The sequence below is a fragment of the Hypomesus nipponensis genome, chromosome 21 (assembly GCF_054491055.1).
Source record: "Hypomesus nipponensis isolate SF chromosome 21, ASM5449105v1, whole genome shotgun sequence".
Classification (NCBI taxonomy): Eukaryota; Metazoa; Chordata; class Actinopteri; order Osmeriformes; family Osmeridae; genus Hypomesus; species Hypomesus nipponensis.
The window spans coordinates 166,605-189,110 of NC_140381.1; the positions used below are offsets into that span (position 1 = coordinate 166,605).

The 22,506-nt window shown below is 48.1% G+C and overlaps 2 protein-coding genes across 3 annotated transcripts; one reads left to right on the forward strand and one right to left on the reverse strand.

Annotated features, from left to right (window-relative positions):
- The first annotated feature begins 723 nt into the window (after positions 1-723).
- Positions 724-17,885, forward strand: slc5a10 (solute carrier family 5 member 10). 2 transcript variants are annotated; one of them, XM_084685018.1, is made up of 15 exons: positions 724-831; positions 2,697-2,768; positions 3,412-3,516; positions 3,916-3,975; positions 4,683-4,787; positions 5,161-5,266; positions 5,767-5,847; positions 5,937-6,142; positions 7,372-7,507; positions 14,293-14,400; positions 14,645-14,795; positions 15,140-15,308; positions 16,320-16,535; positions 16,783-16,876; positions 17,218-17,885. In XM_084685018.1, exons 1-15 carry the CDS (start codon positions 724-726, stop codon positions 17,403-17,405), a joined length of 1,905 nt encoding a protein of 634 aa, XP_084541144.1. In that variant the 3' UTR covers positions 17,406-17,885. The 2 variants fall into 2 exon arrangements, with proteins under 2 accessions (XP_084541144.1, XP_084541145.1); XM_084685019.1 differs by having other exon boundaries at positions 17,227-17,885.
- On the reverse strand, positions 6,513-13,805 carry sack1gb (scaffolding CK1 anchoring protein Gb). The gene is made up of 5 exons (XM_084685017.1): positions 12,585-13,805; positions 11,593-11,760; positions 10,628-10,752; positions 8,665-10,339; positions 6,513-7,290 (listed from the first exon to the last, which is right to left on the reverse strand). Exons 1-5 carry the CDS (start codon positions 13,053-13,055, stop codon positions 6,901-6,903), a joined length of 2,829 nt encoding a protein of 942 aa, XP_084541143.1. The 5' UTR covers positions 13,056-13,805; the 3' UTR covers positions 6,513-6,900.
- Positions 17,886-22,506: the final 4,621 nt, after the last annotated feature.

Consider the following 22,506-nt stretch of genomic DNA (forward strand, 5'->3'; position numbering starts at 1 on the left):
TGTTCATAATCTGATGGAGTTTGATGGTGTCTATTAACATGTTTGTCAGTGCAGTGTAATAAGTAATGTGTGTGTGTGTTGCGGTGTCCATTAAATGTGCCATGCGGTAGGTTTATTTTGTGTGTTTCAGTGAGTGTTCAGTCTTAGAGCATTTTGGCATCGGGCGTTGAGACCGCTAGTTAGTGTATGTTGCAAGTTACAGTGTGTCAGATTGCTAGTTAGTGTATGTTGCTAGTTAGAGTGTGTCAGATTGCTAGTTAGTGTATGTTGCTAGTTAGAGTGTGTCAGATTGCTAGTTAGTGTATGTTGCTAGTTAGAGTGTGTCAGATTGCTAGTTAGTGTATGTTGCTAGTTAGAGTGTGTCAGATTGCTAGTCAGTGTATGTTGCAAGTTACAGTGTGTCAGATTGGAAGTCAGTGTATGTTGCTAGTTACAGTGTGTCAGATTGGAAGTCAGTGTATATTGCTAGTTATTGTTGGTAGTGTAAGAAACCGAGATTAATAGCAATCTGTGTTTGAGTGTATGTTCTGTGTTTAAAAGTTTGTGTGCACAGCGTTTAACTTTGCAAGAGTGTGTTAAATACTGTTTAAGATTGTGTTTGGATCCTGTGCGTGTGTGAGTCAGAGTGTGTTTAAGTGCATGTGTGTGTCAGAGTGTGTGTGTGTGTTAGTGTGTTAGTGTGTGTGGGTCAGAGGGTGTTAGTGTGTGTGGGCGTGTGTCAGCATGTCCAACTCCACCACCCAGTTCTTCGCTCTCTCCCAGTCCTTCAGCGTGTCTGACATCATCGTCATTGCTGCCTACTTCCTGCTCAACCTGGCTGTTGGCATCTGGGTAACTCTGCTCCCTGTGTGTGTGTAACCCTGCTCTGTGTGTGTGTGTAACCCTGCTCTGTGTGTGTGTGTAACCCTGCTCTGTGTGTGTGTGTGTGTAACCCTGCTTTGTGTGTGCATGTAACCCTGCTCTGTGTGTGTGTGTGTAACCCTGCTCTGTGTGTGTGTGTGTGTAACCCTGCTCTGTGTGTGTGTGTGTGTGTGTGTGTAACCCTGCTCTGTGTGTGTGTTTGTGTGTGTGTAACCCTGCTCTGTGTGTGTGTGTAACCCTGCTCTGTGTGTGTGTGTAACCCTGCTCTGTGTGTGTGTGTAACCCTGCTCTGTGTGTGTGTGTGTGTGTAACCCTGCTCTGTGTGTGTGTGTAACCCTGCTCTGTGTGTGTGAGTGTAACCCTGCTCTGTGTGTGTGTGTGTGTGTGTGTGTGTGTGTGTAACCCTGCTCTGTGTGTGTGTGTGTAACCCTGCTCTGTGTGTGTGTGTGTGTGTAACCCTGCTCTGTGTGTGTGTGTGTGTGTGTGTGTGTGTGTGTAACCCTGCTCTGTGTGTGTGTGTGTAACCCTGCTCTGTGTGTGTGTGTGTGTGTGTAACCCTGCTCTGTGTGTGTGTGTAACCCTGCTCTGTGTGTGTGAGTGTAACCCTGCTCTGTGTGTGTGTGTGTGTGTGTGTGTGTGTGTGTAACCCTGCTCTGTGTGTGTGTGTGTGTAACCCTGCTCTGTGTGTAACCCTGCTCTGTGTGTGTGTGTAACCCTGCTCTGTGTGTGTGTGTAACCCTGCTCTGTGTGTGTATGTGTGTGTGTAACCCTGCTCTGTGTGTGTGTGTAACCCTGCTCTGTGTGTGTATGTGTGTGTGTAACCCTGCTCTGTGTGTGTGTGTAACCCTGCTCTGTGTGTGTGTGTAACCCTGCTCTGTGTGTGTGTGTAACCCTGCTCTGTGTGTGTATGTGTGTGTGTAACCCTGCTCTGTGTGTGTATGTGTGTGTGTAACCCTGCTCTGTGTGTGTGTGTAACCCTGCTCTGTGTGTGTGTGTAACCCTGCTCTGTGTGTGTATGTGTGTGTGTAACCCTGCTCTGTGTGTGTGTGTAACCCTGCTCTGTGTGTGTGTGTAACCCTGCTCTGTGTGTGTATGTGTGTGTGTAACCCTGCTCTGTGTGTGTGTGTAACCCTGCTCTGTGTGTGTGTGTGTGTGTGTAACCCTGCTCTGTGTGTGTGTGTAACCCTGCTCTGTGTGTGTGTGTAACCCTGCTCTGTGTGTGTGTGTAACCCTGCTCTGTGTGTGTGTGTAACCCTGCTTTGTGTGTGTGTGTGTGTGTGTAACCCTGCTCTGTGTGTGTGTGTAACCCTGCTCTGTGTGTGTGTGTAACCCTGCTCTGTGTGTGTGTGTAACCCTGCTTTGTGTGTGTGTGTAACCCTGCTTTGTGTGTGTGTGTGTGTGTGTAACCCTGCTCTGTGTGTGTGTTTAACCCTGCTTTGTGTGTGTGTGTGTGTGTGTGTGTAACCCTGCTCTGTGTGTGTGTTTAACCCTGCTCTGTGTGTGTATGTGTTTAACCCTGCTCTGTGTGTGTATGTGTGTAACCCTGCTCTGTGTGTGTGTGTAACCCTGCTCTGTGTGTGTATGTGTGTAACCCTGCTCTGTGTGTGTGTGTAACCCTGCTCTGTGTGTGTATGTGTGTAACCCTGCTCTGTGTGTGTGTGTAACCCTGCTCTGTGTGTGTGTGTAACCCTGCTTTGTGTGTGTGTGTGTGTGTGTAACCCTGCTCTGTGTGTGTGTGTAACCCTGCTCTGTGTGTGTATGTGTGTAACCCTGCTCTGTGTGTGTGTGTAACCCTGCTCTGTGTGTGTGTGTAACCCTGCTCTGTGTGTGTGTAGTCCTCCTGCAGGGTGAGCAGAAACACTCTGAGTGGATACTTCCTGGCGGGACGAGACATGGCCTGGTGGCCGGTAAGACTGTGCTGGTGTCTGTCTGTGTGTGTGTGTTCATACTGGTAAGACTGTGCTGGTGTCTGTCTGTGTGTGTGTGTTCATATCTGTGTGTGTTTATACAAATGCTACTCACTTAATTTAAATCAATTTTCAAAACGATTTCGAAAAAAGATTTGGGGGGATTTTAACCCTAACCCATACATGCAGGGATTAACCCTTACATTTAGCAGACGCTCTTATCCAGAGTGACTTACAGTAAGTACAAGGACATTCCCCCGAGGAAAGCAGGGTGAAGTGCCTTGCCCAAGGACACAACATTTGGCATGGCGGGGAATCGATCCGGCAACCTTCTGATTACAAGCCCGACTCCCTCACCACTCAGCCATCTGACTCCCGTATAGGCTAGGGTTAACCCTAGCCTATACATGCAGGGATTAACCCTGACCCATAGGGGTTAACCCTAACCCATATATACAGGGGTTAACCCTAACCCATATATACAGGGGTTAACCCTAACCCATATATACAGGGGTTAACTACACAGGGGTTATTACAGCTAATGTCACCAGTGGTTAGTGAATCACATCCTCTCTGTATGCACGTGTGTATACGTGTGTATATGTGTGTGTGTATATGTGTGTGTGTACATGTGTGTGTGTAGATCGGGGCGTCTCTGTTTGCCAGCTCTGAGGGGTCCGGTCTTTTTATCGGGCTGGCAGGGACTGGAGCTGCTGGGGGCATTGCTGTGGCCGGCTTCGAGTGGAACGTAGGTACACACACACACATGAAAAAGTCAGATCAGGTGTGTAATGACAGCAGCAAAGTGCTAGGTGGAGACAGAGTACCTGAGTTGTAACTAGGTACCAGAATAGTACCAGAGTACCTGACAAACTCCTTGCTGATCTGTTTTTTTATTCCTCCCCTCCCCTCTCTTCTCCTCCTCTCACCTCCTCCCCTCCCTTCTCTTCTCCTCCCCTCCCCTCTCTTCTCCTCCTCTCCCCTCCTCCCCTCCCCTCCCCTCTCTTCTCCTCCTCTCACCTCCTCCCCTCCCCTCTCTTCTCCTCCTCTCCCCTTCTCCTTTCCTGTCTCACCTCCTCCTCTCACCTCCTCCACTACTCTCTTCCTGTCCTCCTACTACCCCTCTTTCTCTTCCTCCCTCTCCCAGGCTACCTATGTGTTGCTGGCTCTGGCTTGGGTCTTTGTCCCTGTCTATGTGTCATCAGGGGTGAGTAGGGTTGACAGGAATCATCCATAGTAGTGATTCTTCTAGGACAGAATATATATATATTTATATTAATGTTTATAGAACATTATATGTTTACAGTAGCAGTCCTTACATTTAGTCATTTAGCAGACGCTCGCATTCCCCCTGAGGCAAGTAGGGTGAAGTGCCTTGCCCAAGGACACAATGGTCATTAATTGCACAGCCGAGAATCGAACCGGCAATCTTCAAATTACTGAGTACTTATAATGCTGTGTGTATATATATGTATAGCATATACTTTGTATGATTTGTATTTCAGGTTCCATATTTGTTCCGTACCTGATGTTATTTACTAGTCTTGTCATCGTTTTTCCATGTGATGTCTTAATCCTCCTCAGGGATTAATAAAGTGTCTATCTGTCTAGACACACACACACACACACACACAGAACCACACACCCGTGAATACACACACAAACACATACTCACACACACACCACACCCCTCCTGCAGGACCGTCTATCCTGTCAAAGCTTGTTCATCAGGTGAAGCTGGAATCACCTTCCAGAAACCTCGCCCTGAAAATTCCACTGTAGGGAGTCACACCCTGGCTGTGTGTGTGTGTGTGTGTGTGTGTGTAAGATTGGGTCACATTATTAGGGTTAGGGTTAGGGTTAGAGTTAACCCTGTAAGGAGTCACACCCTGGCTGTTTGTGTGTGTGTGTTAGATTGTGACCATGCCTGAGTATCTCGGCCGCCGATTTGGAGGAGAGAGGATCCGTACCTACTTGTCTGTCCTCTCTCTGATGCTGTCTGTCTTCACCAAGATCTCTGTAAGAACACACTCTCACACACACACACACTCACTCTCTCTCACACTCTCACACACAAACACACACACTCACTCTCACACTCTCACACACACACACACTCACTCTCTCTCACACACACACACACACACACTCACTCTCTCACACACACACACACACACACACACTCACACTCTCACACACACACACTCACACTCTCACACACACACTCACTCTCTCTCACACACACACACACACACACACACACTCACTCTCTCACACACACACACACACACATACTCTCACACTCTCACACACACACACACACACACACACTCACACTCTCACACACACACACACACACACACACACACTCTCATCCTTTATGTGTCTCCAGACAGACCTATACTCGGGAGCTCTGTTCGTCCAGGTGTGTCTGGGGTGGAACCTCTACCTGTCTACTGTCCTCATGCTGCTGGTGACCGCTCTGTACACCATCGCAGGTACACACACTCACACACACGCTCTCTACACCATCGAAGGTACACACACTCACACACACGCTCTGTACACCATCGCAGGTACACATACTCACACACTTTGAGGTCTAACGGTCTAGTACATAATTATTATAATAATGTTATAATAGGTTATGGATGATTATAATAATGATGTCATCATTTGTCTCGCTCCTTAAATGGATCCTGAAGTGGGTGTGTCCTGCTCCCCCACATGGGAGCACTAATGACATTCACTAACCCTAACCCTAACCCTAATGACATTCACTAACCTTAACCCTGATGACATTCTCTAACCCTAACCCTGATGACATTCACTAACCCTAATGACATTCTACAGTCATCTGGCTGGTCTTTAGAACCAATCAGGTGCCGGGCGGGACAATGAGAGGAATTCTGCGGAAATAAACACAGATTTTCACAAACAAAAAGTGAAGTATTTTTATGTTCATCAAACTAACTTGCCCCCTCCCCCTCTTCTCCAGGTGGGCTGGCAGCAGTCATCTATACAGACACTCTGCAAACCTTTATTATGATCATAGGAGCAATCATCCTCACCATCACAGGTACACACACACACACATATACACAGACACACACACATGTATACACACACCCCAATGATGTGTGTGTCTGTGTGTGTGTGTATTTGCAGCCTTTAACAAGATCGGTGGCTATGGTAACCTGGAGCGTGTGTATGCTGCGGCCGTGCCCTCCAAGGTCATCCCCAACAGTAGCTGCCACCTTCCCCGGGCTGACGCCATGCACCTGTTCAGGGACGCTTCCAGCGGAGACCTTCCCTGGCCCGGCATGACCCTGGGGCTCACCATCCTGGCCACCTGGTACTGGTGCACCGACCAGGTACTCACTCACACCTGACCAGGTACTCACTCACACCTGACCAGGTACTCACTCACACCTGACCAGGTACTCACTCACACCTGACCAGGTACTCACTCACACCTGACCAGGTACTCACTCACACCTGACCAGGTACTCATTCACACCTGACCAGGTACTCACTCACACCTGACCAGGTACTCACTCACACCTGACCAGGTACTCACTCACACCTGACCAGGTACTCACTCACACCTGACCAGGTACTCACTCACACCTGACCAGGTACTCACTCACACCTGACCAGGTACTCATTCACACCTGACCAGGTACTCATTCACACCTGACTAGGTACTCATTCACACGTACACACACTAACACACACACCAGATGGGTGTACAATAAAAGTAATTTTATTCAGCAACCTTTTGTCAGATCAACATGTAAGTCCCACCCCCATATTACCAGGAGCCAATCATTGTCAGCGGCCAGTGCAGTAGCCTGGGGGGGACATCCATCAGCAGGAAAACTCAAACTGACACCAAAGACATGAGAGTTCAGAGGGTAGAGCATTGGACTTCAAATCTAGAGGTTGTAGGTTCAAATCCCCCCTGTGCAATGCTTTTGCTAAAAGCATTTGCTAGATGAACACCTTATTATTATACAAATTCACCAATAACGTCTTATCAACGCCATATTGATGCCATAGCAACACCCCAACAAAATCACATTCAGATTTAACACCACAACACTGTTGCTCAGCAACCTTCCAGCCAACGCTAGCTGGCCTCCTTGTTGCCTCGTGACGCCTTCTTCATTGAGGCCCCGCCCTGGTCCCGCCCCCTCAGGTGCTTCAGATTGGTCAGTTTAGAAAAGGACCAGCCCTGCAGGGCCGTCTGATTGGCTGGGCGTGCTGGGGATGTGTGGCCAGAGGAGAGACTCCTCTTAGAGGCGGGGCAGTGTCGGCCTGGCGACCGGCTACCGCTCGTATCCAGGGGCAACCGTCCATGGTCCGTCTGCAGGGATTGTCCCTGCCAGTAGCGGTGTCCACCAATCACAGGGCCCGCTGCTCTGAGGGGGCGGTGAAAGCTTCCTGGTTTGGCAATGACCACCTTGGCTCCGCCCCTCGACCGGCCGTCCCTTCCTGGAGACCTGGAGCTCTGGAACAACTACACACACACACACACACTGTTAGGGTTACACATACACACTAATGTCTTAGTATGTGTGTGCATGGTGTGTGTGTGCAGGTGATAGTCCAGAGGTCCCTGTCTGCTAAGAACCTGAGCCATGTGAAAGGAGCCTCCATCCTGGCCTCCTACCTGAAGATGCTGCCCTTCATCCTCATCATCCTCCCAGGCATGGTGAGCCGGGCTCTCTACCCAGGTACACACTCACACCCAGGTACACACTCACACCCAGGTACACACACACACCCAGGTACACACACACACCCAGGTACACACACACGTCCAGGTACACACTCACATCCAGGTACACACTCACATCCAGGTACACACACACACCCAGGTACACACACACACCCAGGTACACACACACACCCAGGTACACACACAGGTACACACACACATCCAGGTACACACTCACATCCAGGTACACACTCACATCCAGGTACACACACAGGTACACACACACATCCAGGTACACACACACACCCAGGTACACACACACACCCAGGTACACACACACATCCAGGTACACACTCACATACAGGTACACACACACACACTCAGGTACACACACAGGTACACACACACATCCAGGTACACACACACACCCAGGTACACACACACACCCAGGTACACACACACATCCAGGTACACACTCACATCCAGGTACACACTCACACACAGGTACACACACCCAGGTACACACACACACCCAGGTACACACACTGGTGAATATCTGGCAAATATCCAAACTGAAACTAACTTTACTTTGGTGCTGTGATAATGATATACACACATGCTGTGATAAGTCCAACACAAGTGAAATATCAGCACTTACTGGCGGTGTATATTTTCGGCTCATATTTTCTGCTTTTTATCTCTTTCCGCTGAAATTTCGGTGCATAATTATAGTGTTTACCCTGCTCTGACTACACTGCGACCAGGGGTTTGAAGTTCTTATCTTTGACTCAAACTTCTGTCCCAGTCAACGTGTAATTTCCTGTTGTAGTACTGGTGAACATGTCATTTCCTGTTGCAGTACTGGTGTATTTTATAAACTAGTGCTCGAACAGTCTCTGTGTTTCATACTTTTCTTCACACACACACACACACACACTCGTACTCAAACACAAATCAACTTCACACACACACATCAACACCACACACATCCACATGTAGACACACACACACACACACAGGGCAGGGCTGGCTAGTGTAAACAGTGGCATGCCCTGGCAGCCAAGACACACCCAACCCCTATGGCCTCTTTCACACCGCTAGGAACCCTGTCTGTGTGTGTGTGGATTAGTGTGTATGAGTGTGCATCTTTATACGTGTGTGTGTGTCCCTCACCTGTCCTATGTGCCTGTACTGCAGTGGGCCAGTCTGGCTGATCCTCTGTTGTGATTGGTGGAGGACTGTTGCACTGTTGTCCGATTGTCTCTGAGGACGCAGGTCCAGCATGCTCTGGGAGAAGCGTGCCATCATGTTGACCCCGTCTCCGTGGCGATGACCCAGCCGGTCCCGCCCCGACCCCGTAGTGACCCTGTGAGAGGCCTCCTCGCTGGGCTCTGATTCGTTGCACTCATAGTACTCGTCTGACGCTGTGGAGACGGTGGAGGCACTGGTGACGGTCTGGTCACACAGGACCCTGGTGCTGCTGGTATCATCACTGTCATCGAGCCCACCATGTCTATCACACAGGACCCTGGTGCTGCTGGTATCATCACTGTCATGGAGCCCACCATCTCTATCACACAGGACCCTGGTGCTGCTGGTATCATCACTGTCATGGAGTCCACCATGTCTATCAGGGAGCTTCTGGGCTGGTAATTGGCTGACTGAGGCAGGCTGTGATCCTGATTGGCTGTCGGTCCTAGGTACCACAGCGACTTGGGGTTGGCCACGCAGCAGGGAGGCGGCAGGGCTTATGAGCAACTGCATTGTGCGTGGTTTGGGGATGGGAGGGGCTTGTGGGCTGGCAGTGTGTGTGTCAGACTCTGTTTGTGTAGGTGTATCTGTAGTGTGTGTGTCTGGAGAGGTGTGTGTATCTGTAGTGTGTGTGTCTGGAGAGGTGTGTGTATCTGTAGTGTGTGTGTCTGGAGAGGTGTGTGTATCAGCAGTGTGTGTGTCTGGAGAGGTGTGTGTATCTGTAGTGTGTGTGTCTGGAGAGGTGTGTGTATCTGTAGTGTGTGTGTCTGGAGAGGTGTGTGTATCAGCAGTGTGTGTGTCTGGAGAGGTGTGTGTATCTGTAGTGTGTGTGTCTGGAGAGGTGTGTGTATCAGCAGTGTGTGTGTCTGGAGAGGTGTGTGTATCAGCAGTGTGTGTGTCTGGAGAGGTGTGTGTATCAGCAGTGTGTGTGTCTGGAGAGGTGTGTGTATCAGCAGTGTGTGTGTCTGGAGAGGTGTGTGTATCAGCAGTGTGTGTGCGGGGCAGGGCTACATCAGGCAGCTCTGGGGGGGCGGGGGGGGTGAAGGGGGAACTGAAGCGCACGGCTTGACTCGTCTCAAACTGCTGGGATCTCTGCAGGTGAGCCTGGAAGGGCCGTGATCCCCCACGCACATTTATGAACCCGATCACATCCCCAGCGGGGTCGGGCTCCGGCCAGGTGGGCAGGTACGCCACCAGGTACGCCTTCTCCAGATTGGCCAAGCCGGGATGGAGGGGCGGGGCCTCCACAGGCTCCCGGACACGCCCCTTGACCAGGAGCCCCACTGCATTCTGGGGGGTGGAGTTCTTGTTGCTGCTGAGGTTGCCAGAGGAGGCGGGGCTAGCGTTGGCGTGGGCTGTAACCAAGGCGTACTTGGGGTTGATGAGTTTCCTGGCCACGGTTGCCGAGGGTGGGGGAGGGGCGGGGTAAGAGAGGGCAGGCTCAGGGGCAGGCTTCTCCCCCAGCTGCACCTTGGAAAGAGATACGCTCCTGGAGGTCAGGTAGAGATCACGGAACAGCTTGTCGAACGCCTCCACCGCCTGGCCGCTCATCGCCGTGATGAGCTGGCGATCCAACCGGGACGAAGACCACGTGAAGCTGGGGATAGCATTGGCTGGTTAGATACACAGCCTTTACCTGATTGGCCGGTTAGATACAGGACCTTTACCTGATGGATGGTCAGAGACAAGTACTCACTAGAGTCTGATTTCCAAACATACAGACGTAGGAGCTAGAGATGGCCTTGTCGTAGCTGTAGGAGCTAGAGATGGCCTTGTCTCAGCTGTAGGAGCTAAAGCCCCGGCTAGAGTCCTAATGGCTTTGTCTTCACACACACACACACAGACACACACACACACACACACAGACACACACACACACACACACCTGTAGGAGCCAGAGATGGCCTTGTCTCCATCCAGGAACAGGAACCTCTGACTGAGAGAGCCGCAGACCTTCTGGGCAGAGCGAGAGTAGAAATCCACCCCTCCATTGCAGCGCACACGCAGGTTCTGGGGGAGGAGGGGGGAGGGAGAGGAGGACGGGAGGGAGAAAGGAAAGGAGAGGGGAGGGAGAGAAGTAAAGAGAAAGGGAGAGATGGAAAGAAGGAGACATTCATATTCTTATACATATTTTATTTTTTATTTGTTTTATTTTTAAATTGTTTCGTTTTTAGAATTAAACTATTGTACTTTTTACATAATTTAAGATCTGCATATGTTTATTGTTTGGACCTTCCTGCCACAGTAAATTCCGTGTTTGTGTAACATACATGGCTAATAATCCTGATTCTGATTCTGAGAAATGTAAAGAGAGAGGGAGACAGAGTGGATTCAAGAAATAGCTGGATATCGACAGAGGGAGAAGTAAAGAGTGAGCGACCAATGGGAGGCGAGAGACAGACAGAGACAGAGAAAGGGATAGTGAAAGATAAGGACAGTCAAAGACAGAGAGAGGGAGCAATTTCCCAGAAGAGAATTTTTCAACCACATGCTCTATAGGTGTGTGTGGACGTACTTGTGTGAGTGTGTGTGTGTGTGTGTGCGTGCGTGTGTGTGTGTAAGAAGCACCCTCCAGTTCTTGTTTCGGTGCCTTTGATACAGGCGTGGCCAGGTGGCCCACTGCATGCTGGGTAACTCTGAGTGGAGGCAAATCTCCTAGGATGCAATAGAACTTTGGAAAGGAGGAGGGAGAGATAGTGTGTGCGTGTGAGTGTGTTAGTGCATGTGTGAGTGTGAGAGCATACATGTTGCTGTGTCTAATTGGCTGCAGTCCTGAATGGAATGTGCTGAATGTTCCTTCCAGGCTGTATGTGTGTTTGTGTAACGTGTGTGTGTGTATGGGGAATGTACCTTCAGGTGTCCTGTGTGCATGCCAGCCCGGTCACACATGAGCAGGAAGCAGGGTACAGCAGCAGAGTCCAGGATGATGTAGACTGCCACCCTGCGCTTGTAGCACGCATCCAGCAGGTCTCTGAAGATGTCCACATCTGTAAACACATCCATCACCACCGCTATGACCTGCAAGTACACACACACACACACAGAGCACCATGGAACTGGATATGATAAAACAGATCCACCAGGAACCACATCTCAAACAGCAAACTGCTTAAGCTCTGGCTCTTCCTTTCTTACTGTGGTGTGTGTGTGTGGTGTGTGTATGTGTGTGTTTGTTGTGTCACATGTTGATTGGGGTTTTCCACGCCCAGGCGTGTTTTATGAGAGAGGGAAAGAAAGAGACACAAGGAGAGACAGAGAGGGAGAGAGGGGGAGGGATAGAGAGGGGGAGACAGAGGGAGAGAGAGAGGGGGGGTGACAGAGGGAGAGAGAGAGAGGGGGAGAGAGAGAGATAGGGAGAGAGAGGGGGAGAGTGAGAGAGAGGGGGAGGGAGAGAGACAGAGAGAGGGAGATAGGGAGAGAGAGGGAGAGAGGGGGAGACAAAGACAGAGGAGGGAGGGAGGGATGGAGGGAGAGAAAGAGAGAGAGAGGGGGGAGAGAGAGAGAGTGAGAGAGAGAGAGAGAGAGAGAGAGAGAGAGAGAGAGAGAGAGAGAGAGAGAGAGAGAGAGGGGAGAGTGAGAGAGAGGGGGAGGGAGGGAGAGAGACAAAGAGAGGGAGATGGGGAGAGAGGGGGAGAGGGAGAGGTGGAGACAAAGACAGAGGAGGGAGGGAGGGAGAAAGAGAGAGAGAGAGGGGGGGGAGAGAGAGAGAGAGAGAGAGAGAGAGAGAGAGGAGACAGATGGAGTGGGAGAAGGGGAGAATGACCGACAGGAAGACAGACAGACAAACAGACAACTGAATCATGCTGACTCAGACGGTCACAACAGGAGACAACGTCAGTTACCTTCTGAGCCTGCGCAATAGCTTTGCGCACCACCTCTTTGATGTGAATGTTTCCTTCCATGGGCGGCTGCGTGTGCACATGGACCCGCGTCACTCCCCGGTACGAGACCGCGTCGGGCCAACCCAAGTCCAGGTCCGGTATAGAATTCTCCGAACGGTCGGGCCAGTATTGTAATGAGACAGCGCCATCGCCCCCGTCATCTCCCGGTCCTGCTCCCGTTTCAGCCCTCTGATTGTCACTACCGGGCTGGTAGGCCTCTGCTGTGCGCGCGAGCCTCTCCACCTCCGGTTCAGAGAGGAACTCGCGGATGCCGTGTTTACTGAGGTATTCGGTAAAGGCCTCGCGTCCCCGGGAAATGAGTTCCTCGAGCGCTAGCCGCTGGTCCTCGCTGTAGAAGAACTCCGGTTTGCTCTCGCTCACGCGCCAGTTGACGTGGTTTTCGTCCAAACACTGGAGCTGAGACAGAGCCATGATCGCGAGACACGACTAACCGATATAATCTCCCAAACAAACTAATCAATAATAAAAAGTTCTACGGTCATTTTGTCTCCAAGAATACTAAAAAAAAACAACTTGTGTCTGAATGAACAAATCCGTCCTGCGCTCTCATCGAATAATCAGCGTTTAATGACTGATGCGGCGCTGTGTGTGTCATTCAACTCTGGGCGCAACCCATTTCTCATATTACACACACACACACACACACACACACACACACACACACACAGGTGAGGCAGGAGACAACTTTCCCACCCTCTGCCACACCTATCACATGACCGTTTCCTGGCCCGTTTAGCTTTAGCTCCGGGGCACAAAAGCGTAGTGTCTGTGTCCGCGGGGAAAGAGAGGGGAGGGAGAATGTGTCAGTCACAAAAGAGGAACAAAATCGTTACAGGGAGAAGCACCAAAACCCGTTTCTGACGCGACTAGCAAGTTCACAAATTGCATTAACGATTTCTAAAACTAGTTCAGTCCAGTCATTTGACTCGCGTTTCCGCGAAACTCTCTCTGTTACTCGAAAGACATAAGCAAGATGCCTCTATAAGAATGATAGAATCAAACGTTTTTTTAATATAGTTTCGATCAGTCAACGTCGTTAATCGTGAACGCGATATCATCCAGCTGTATTCCAAGGAGGTGCCGACGGTGGTTACTGTAGCAAAATGTCGCCCCAGAGCTGAAGTTCGAGTCGTGAACTCAGGAAGAGAAAGTACCGGGGGCTCGAGGGTGGAGTGTCCGCTGGTCACTGGTCAGGAAATTAGAAAACAGACTCCGCCCTCGAATGCGTACACACACATACAACACCAGCACAAGACCCCCCCCCCCCCCCCCCCCTACACACACATTAAAACTGATTAAATGTAGGAATTTCAAAGGAAATTCAAGTGTTAATTCTTACAGTATTTCAGTACTTTATTTAAATGGCATAGTTTAAAACAACCTACAATTGACCTAAGTGTTTCACTCTAAGTAAACGGTACAGAAATGTACAAATGACACAAACACATGGTCTCATGTAAACACACGTCTAAACAGCCAGAGAGAACAGGTGTGTTTCCAGTGTGGATGTAACCATTGCATGGCGGGCTGATGAACCCACCCAGTCTCATACCTCTGCTGGATGAACATGAGAGGAAAGCACATGGGATTCACTGCTGAATGACATGACATGCTCCATGTTTAACACTGTGTGTGTGTGTGTGTGTAGACTCTGTAGGCTGCGTGGACCCAGAGGAGTGTGTGCGTGTGTGTGGAGCGGAGGTTGGCTGCTCCAACATTGCCTTCCCCAAGCTAGTCATCGAGCTCATGCCCAGTGGTAAGACCCTGACCTTCAACCCCTCCTGTAGCATATACACAACTGATTCTACAGCCCTCTGTACAGCTCTACAGCAGTATTAATATGCAAGTGTGTATGTGTGTGTGCCTTGCATGTGTGTGTGTGTGTGCCTTGCATGTGTGTGTGTGTGTGCCTTGCATGTGTGTGTGTGTGCCTTGCATGTGTGTGTGTGCCTTGCATGTGTGTGTGTGTGTGCATTGCATGTGTGTGTGTGTGTGTGCAGGGCTGCGAGGCCTGATGATCGCGGTGATGATGGCGGCGCTGATGTCATCGCTGACCTCCATTTTCAACAGTAGCAGCACCCTGTTCACCATGGACATCTGGAAGAAGTACCGACCCCTAGCCTCGGAGAGGGAGCTACTACTGGTGGGCAGGTAGGGGTCAGGGGTCAGGGTGGTGGGCAGGTAGGGGTCAGGGGTCAGGGTGGTGGGAAGGTAGGGGTCAGGGTGGTGGGCAGGTAGGGGTCAGGGGTCAGGGTGGTGGGAAGGTAGGGGTCAGGGGTCAGGGTGGTGGGCAGGTATGGGTCAGGGGTCAGGGTGGTGGGCAGGTAGGGGTCAGGGGTCAGGGTGGTGGGAAGGTAGGGGTCAGGGGTCAGGGTGGTGGGCAGGTAGGGGTCAGGGGTCAGGGTGGTGGGCAGGTAGGGGTCAGGGTGGTGGGGTCATGGTTGTGGGTGTGTTGTGGTTGTGCTGTGTTGATGCTGTGGTCGTGTTGTGATCAGGATCGTCACAGTGATCCTGGTGGTCATCAGTGTGGTATGGATCCCCATCCTCCAGTCAGCCAATAGCGGACAGCTATACGTCTACATCCAATCAGTGACCAGCTACCTGGCTCCGCCCGTCACTGCCATCTTCACCCTGGCTGTGTTCTGGAGGAGGACCAACGAACAGGTCACACACACACACACCCACTTGAAATGTCTGTTCTCTATACTAGTTCTGGGTTCAGGTATGTGTGTGTGTGTGCATCAAGCTGTGTCTGTATGTGTGTGAGTCATGTTGAATAAGTGGTTTAATAATTTATGGCTTGATTTTTTTGACTGGGAAGCTGTAGTCGACAATGATAGTGTGTTTGAGAGTGTGTGTGTGTGAGAGAGGGTGTGAGGATGTGAGTGTGTGTTTGAGAGTGTGTGTGTGTGAGAGAGGGTGTGAGGATGTGAGTGTGTGTTTGAGAGTGTGTGTGTGTGAGAGAGGGTGTGAGGATGTGAGTGTGTGTGTGAGAGTGAGTGTGTGTCACATATATCTCTATTATATGCTGACTCACACACACAGACTGGCAGAATGACTGGAGGGGAGAGAGAGGGAGAGAGAAGATGAGATAGAGAGAGAGGAAGAGAGAAGATGGCAGAGAAAGAGAGGTAGAAAGAAGAGTACAGAGAGATAGGTAGAGAAAAGAAGAGAGAGAAGATGACAGAGAGAGAGAAGATCAGAGATAGAGAGAGTTAGAGAGAAAATGAGAGAGAAAGGCAGAGAGAATATGAGAGAGAGATGAGAGAGAGAGAGAGAGAGAGAGAGAGAGAGAGAAGATGGCAGAGAAAGAGTGGTAGAGAGAAGATGACAGAGAGAGAGTTAGAGAAAAAATGAGAGAGAGAGAGGTAGAGAGAAAGGCAGAGAGAATATGAGAGAGAGATGAGAGAGAGGCAGAGAGAAGATGAGAGAAAAGATTAGAGAGAAAATGAGAAAGAGATGAGAGAGTCAGAGAGAAGATGAGAGAGAAGATGAGAGAGAAAGGCAGAGGGAGAGAAACCCTGGGTAAGAGAACAGGTGTCATTGTTTGAATGACACCTCAAGCAAGCACACACCTTCACACACACACTGACAAGCCCACACACATTCATGTGTGTCCCTGTGGTTGCAAAGGGCTTTCTGGGGTCTGATGCTGGTGTGTGTGTGTGTGTGTAGGGGGCATTCTGGGGCCTGATGGTGGGGCTGGGGGTGGGGGTGTGTCGGATGGTGCTGGAGTTTGCATTCCCGCCCCCGCGCTGCGGCGTGCCTGACCCCGCCCCCTCCGTGTTGCGCAGCGTCCATTATCTGCACTTTGCCATTCTGCTCTGTGGACTCACCGTCGCCGTGGTGATACCTGTGTCCCTGCTCACCCCCCCTCCCACGGAGGAGCAGGTATACACTCACACATCTCAACACACACACACCTCAACACTCTGAACACACACACACCTCAACACACTGAACGCGCACACACTTCAACACACTGAATACACACGAACACTCACACACTGAACACACACACACACCTCAACACACTGAACACACACACACACTGAACACACACTGAACGCGCACACACTGAATACACACACCTCAATACACACACCTCAACACCCCTGTGTATGTGTGTGTGTGTCAGTTGCGTAACCTAACCTGGTGGACAATCTCTGAGGAGGTGGAGAGAGAGATCCCCCTGCAGAAGATGTCCTCTGTCAGCCAGCACCCCACCCAAGGTGAGACTCCCCTCCCCTCTCTCCCCTCCCCTCCTCTCCCCTCCCCTCCTCTCCCCTCCTCTCCCCTCTCTCCCCTTCCCTCTCTCCCCTTCCCTCTCTCCCCTCTCTCCCCTCACCTCACCTCCTCTCCCCTCCTCTCCCCTCTCTCCTCCCCTCCCCTCCCCTCCCCTCCCGTCTCCCCTTTCCCCCCCTCCTCTCCTCTTCCCTTCCCTCTCTCCCCTCTCTCCTCTCTCTCCTCTCCTCTTCCCTCCTCTCCTCTCCTCTTCTTTCTCACTCCTCCTGTCCTCCTGTCATCTCCCCCTCTCCTTATGTTATATATATGGTGTGTGTGTGTGTGTCAGGTTCGGAAGCGGTTCGCAGGGTGACTTGTGGCCGGGCGGGGGGTCTGTGTGTGTCCAGCCAGGAGGAAGAAACTCCATCTCCCAGAGTTCCTAGTGTGAGGGAGAGTGTGTTCTGGTCCAGGTTCTGCTGTGCCAACGCCCTCCTCCTCATCTGCATCAACATCTTCCTCTATGCATACTTTGCCTGAGTCTATATACAACACTACTACACTACACACTGCACACTATATATTACACTACACACTGCACACTATATACTATTTTTATGTATTTATTTGTTTATTTGTCAGGGACAATGCAGCGCACATTATTACATAGATAAATAACAATATGTTGTAGATGTGTTGCAGAAAAGGCTTTTAGCCGATAGGCTAATTTGCAACAGTCCCTGGTTAGGCTTTTCAAAAAAGTGAAATAAAATGTACTGCACAGTGTGAGTCACACATCAAGCAGCAGATACATTATAAAATAATATATTGCATCAACATTTCACAGATTCATAACCACATTACACACAACAACACATCACATAACAACACAATACATAACAACAGGGATGTAACAACACAATACATAACAACAGGGACGTAACAACACAATACATAACAACAGGGACGTAACAACACAATACATAACAACAGGGATGTAACAACACAATACATAACAACAGGGACGTAACAACACAATACATAACAACAGGGATGTAACAACACAATACATAACAACAGGGACGTAACAACACAATACATAACAACAGGAACGTAACAACACAATACATAACAACAGGGATGTAACAACACAATACATAACAACAGGGACGTAACAACACAATACATAACAACAGGGACGTAACAACACAATACATAACAACAGGGACGTAACAACACAATACATAACAACAGGGATGTAACAACACAATACATAACAACAGGGACGTAACAACACAATACATAACAACAGGGATGTAACAACACAATACATAACAACAGGGACGTAACAACACAATACATAACAACAGGGACGTAACAACACAATACATAACAACAGGGACGTAACAACACAATACATAACAACAGGGACGTAACAACACAATACATAACAACAGGAACGTAACAACACAATACATAACAACAGGGACGTAACAACACAATACATAACAACAGGGACGTAACAACACAATACATAACAACAGGGACGTAACAACACAATACATAACAACAGGGACGTAACAACACAATACATAACAACAGGGACGTAACAACACAATACATAACAACAGGGACGTAACAACACAATACATAACAACAGGAACTATTAGCCCGACTCACTGGCTACATGTTTGATTTTGATTAAATGTTTTCAGTTCGGTTTGTGTTTTACTACACTATATACTACTGCATACTATATACTACACTACACACCGCACACTATATACTACAATACACACCACACACTATATACTACACTGCACACTATATACTACACACTTAACCATAATGAATAGTTGTGTTCATCGTTTTTAGTGTGCTTTGACATAATTCCTCCAGTCTTAGTTAATAGTCCTTATTTGTGTTTGTTTACGTGATTTTATCAATAAAGTTAAGAATATTTGGATCAAGGAAGCGTTTCTCTTTATTGACACAGACGGTGACATAATAAGACTCACACCTAGATGTCATGTATCAACATTGGCCGGGTTTCCCAGATTTGTTAAGAAGCTCTTAACACTCAGAGCTTGTTAGGAGCGTTCTAAGAACGCTCTAGAACGCTCTTAGAACGCTCCTAAGAAGGCCTTAGCGTTAAGAGCTTCTTACCGAATCTGGGAAACGCGGCCTTTGACTGTCACTCATCCCAATTTTGATTGACAGGTGTGTCAACCAGTAGGAGCACAGGGGGAGGGACCAGGAGTGACTGACAGGTCTTGGTGGACAGCAGTTGGACAGACTGGTCCCACTCGGCCACCGTAATGCCTCACTCTAGGTGTAGTATATAGTGTGTGGTGTGTAGTGTAGTATATAGTGTGTGGTGTGTAGTGTAGTATATAGTGTGTGGTGTGTAGTGTAGTATATAGTGTGTGGTGTGTAGTGTAGTATATAGTGTGTGGTGTGTAGTGTAGTATATAGTGTGTGGTGTGTAGTGTAGTATATAGTGTGTGGTGTGTAGTGTAGTATATAGTGTGTGGTGTGTAGTGTAGTATATAGTGTGTGGTGTGTAGTGTAGTATATAGTGTGCGGTGTGTAGTGTAGTATATAGTGTGCGGTGTGTAGTGTAGTATATAGTGTGCGGTGTGTAGTGTAGTATATAGTGTGCGGTGTGTAGCGTAGTATATAGTGTGCGGTGTGTAGCGTAGTATATAGTGTGTGGTGTGTAGCGTAGTATATAGTGTGCGGTGTGTAGCGTAGTATATAGTGTGCGGTGTGTAGTGTAGTATATAGTGTGTGGTGTGTAGTGTAGTATATAGTGTGCGGTGTGTAGCGTAGTATATAGTGTGTGGTGTGTAGTGTAGTATATAGTGTGCGGTGTGTAGTGTAGTATATAGTGTGCGGTGTGTAGTGTAGTATATAGTGTGCGGTGTGTAGTGTAGTATATAGTGTGCGGTGTGTAGTGTAGTATATAGTGTGCGGTGTGTAGTGTAGTATATAGTGTGTGGTGTGTAGTGTAGTGTAGTATATAGCGTGCGGTGTAATATTTACCCATCAAGCAGTCGGTGAACAAGTTAAGAAAGCTTTATTGCTTGCGGCCGCAAGGAGACAAAACATCACGCCATTGTTCTACAAAGTTTGTCTGCTAGCATGTTGTACTAGCAAGCTATTTAAACAGAAGTGCTCTTGAGTTTCCTCCAGGATCACAATGACTCTTATTGAGAGACTTTACTTTTTTAGTTTGTTGTAACTGTCTTAAAATGATTCTCGCTGTGAAATATATTATTGTTGCTTGCTTTTTCCACAGGTACACTCTTGCACATTTGAGGTTCTTGCTGTTTAATTGTAACTTGTCTGACTACATGCTCTTATTGTTCTTCCCTTTGGGACTTATTTGGTTTCACAATGTATGCTTCATGTTTGGCTACCTGCAATGTTTGGGGCTATCTCGTTATGATCAGTGACCTATGCACTTTTGTAAAACTCTCTCTTGGAAGTCGCTTTGGATAAAAGCGTCTGCTAAATGCATAAATGTAAATGTAATACAGAAATACCAGACAGCATTTCTTTAATACATTTGAAACCCTCATATCATCGTTCACTTCACTGTCTGATGATGAAAAGATGAAAGTTCTCTTAGGGGAGGGAGACACAGCCCCCCTATCTGGACGATTTCTTAAAGAATGCCATGAAATGAGGGAAAACCTGAGTGAAGTGTGACCAGTATTTGTAAATATGTGTGGTCCATTTCACTGTAACTATTTACTTAAATTGTTTTTGTTTTGATTTCTTGTTTTTCTGTTCTTGACACTTTACATTTACATTTAGTCATTTAGCAGACACTCTTATCCAGAGCGACTTACAGTAAGTACAGGGACAGTCCCCCTGAGGCAAGTAGGGTGAAGTGCCTTGCCCAAGGACACAACGTCATGTGGCACAGCCGGGAATCGAACTGGCGACCTTCTGATTACGAGCCCGACTCCCTCACCGTTCAGCCACCTGACTCCCACTTTGTTGTTGCCACATGTTCCGGACAATACTGACTGTCATTCCTTGTGTAGTTTTTGAATGGTGTTGTTCATGAATGGTTGTCTGTTGTTGTGCCTCTTGCTTTGGCAACACGGTTGTAATGACTGATGTACTGTCATGCTAATAAAGCTAAATTGAATTGCATTGAGAAAGAGAGAGGGAGAGAGGTAGAGGGGAGAGAGGAAGGAGAGAGAGGAGGGAGGGAGAGAGGGGTAAGAGAGAGGGAAGAGAGGAGAGGGGATAGTGTGTGTGAGTTTCGTTGTGTTGCGTGCTTGTTTGTATGTGTGTTTTGTTGTGTTAAGTGCTTGTTTGTATGTGTGTTTTGTTGTGTTAAGTGCTTGTTTGTGTGTGTGTTTTGTTGTGTTAAGTGCTTGTTTGTATGTGTGTTTTGTTGTGTTAAGTGCTTGTTTGTGTGTGTGTTTTGTTGTGTTAAGTGCTTGTTTGTATGTGTGTTTTGTTGTGTTAAGTGCTTGTTTGTATGTGTGTTTTGTTGTGTTAAGTGCTTGTTTGTGTGTGTGTTTTGTTGTGTTGCGTGCTTGTTTGTGTGTGTGTTTTGTTGTGTTGCGTGCTTGTTTGTGTGTGTGTTTTGTTGTGTTAAGTGCTTGTTTGTGTGTGTGTTTTGTTGTGTTGCGTGCTTGTTTGTGTGTGTGTTTTGTTGTGTTAAGTGCTTGTTTGTGTGTGTGTTTTGTTGTGTTAAGTGCTTGTTTGTGTGTGTGTTTTGTTGTGTTAAGTGCTTGTTTGTATGTGTGTTTTGTTGTGTTAAGTGCTTGTTTGTGTGTGTGTTTTGTTGTGTTAAGTGCTTGTTTGTATGTGTGTTTTGTTGTGTTAAGTGCTTGTTTGTGTGTGTGTTTTGTTGTGTTAAGTGCTTGTTTGTATGTGTGTTTTGTTGTGTTAAGTGCTTGTTTGTATGTGTGTTTTGTTGTGTTAAGTGCTTGTTTGTGTGTGTGTTTTGTTGTGTTAAGTGCTTGTTTGTATGTGTGTTTTGTTGTGTTAAGTGCTTGTTTGTGTGTGTGTTTTGTTGTGTTAAGTGATTGTTTGTATGTGTGTTTTGTTGTGTTCAGTGCTTGTTTGTATGTGTGTTTTGTTGTGTTAAGTGCTTGTTTGTATGTGCGTTTTGTTGTGTTAAGTGCTTGTTTGTATGTGTGTTTTGTTGTGTTATGTGCTTGTTTGTATGTGTGTTTTGTTGTGTTAAGTGCTTGTTTGTGTGTGTGTTTTGTTGTGTGAAGTGCTTGTTTGTGTGTGTGTTTTGTTGTGTTGCGTGCTTGTTTGTGTGTGTGTTTTGTTGTGTTAAGTGCTTGTTTGTGTGTGTGTTTTGTTGTGTTAAGTGCTTGTTTGTGTGTGTGTTTTGTTGTGTTAAGTGCTTGTTTGTATGTGTGTTTTGTTGTGTTAAGTGCTTGTTTGTATGTGTGTTTTGTTGTGTTAAGTGCTTGTTTGTGTGTGTGTTTTGTTGTGTTAAGTGCTTGTTTGTATGTGTGTTTTGTTGTGTTAAGTGCTTGTTTGTGTGTGTGTTTTGTTGTGTTAAGTGATTGTTTGTATGTGTGTTTTGTTGTGTTAAGTGCTTGTTTGTATGTGTGTTTGAGTGTGTGATGATACATTTATGACATGTTAATGACATACT

What these genes read in the sequence shown, in the direction of transcription:
- slc5a10 (XM_084685018.1), top strand. Translation starts at nt 724, where the DNA reads ATGTCCAACTCCACCACCCAGTTCTTCGCTCTCTCCCAGTCCTTCAGC. An exon ending in CTGTCTATGTGTCATCAGGG is followed by an intron (nt 3,976 to 4,682) that starts GTGAGTAGGGTT and finishes TGTGTGTGTTAG; the next exon opens with ATTGTGACCATGCCTGAGTA. An exon ending in CATCGAGCTCATGCCCAGTG is followed by an intron (nt 14,401 to 14,644) that starts GTAAGACCCTGA and finishes GTGTGTGTGCAG; the next exon opens with GGCTGCGAGGCCTGATGATC.
- sack1gb (XM_084685017.1), bottom strand. Translation starts at nt 13,055, where the DNA reads ATGGCTCTGTCTCAGCTCCAGTGTTTGGACGAAAACCACGTCAACTGG. An exon ending in TGCACACAGGACACCTGAAG is followed by an intron (nt 10,753 to 11,592) that starts GTACATTCCCCA and finishes CTCCTCCCCCAG; the next exon opens with AACCTGCGTGTGCGCTGCAA. An exon ending in GCCATCTCTGGCTCCTACAG is followed by an intron (nt 10,340 to 10,627) that starts GTGTGTGTGTGT and finishes TGCTATCCCCAG; the next exon opens with CTTCACGTGGTCTTCGTCCC.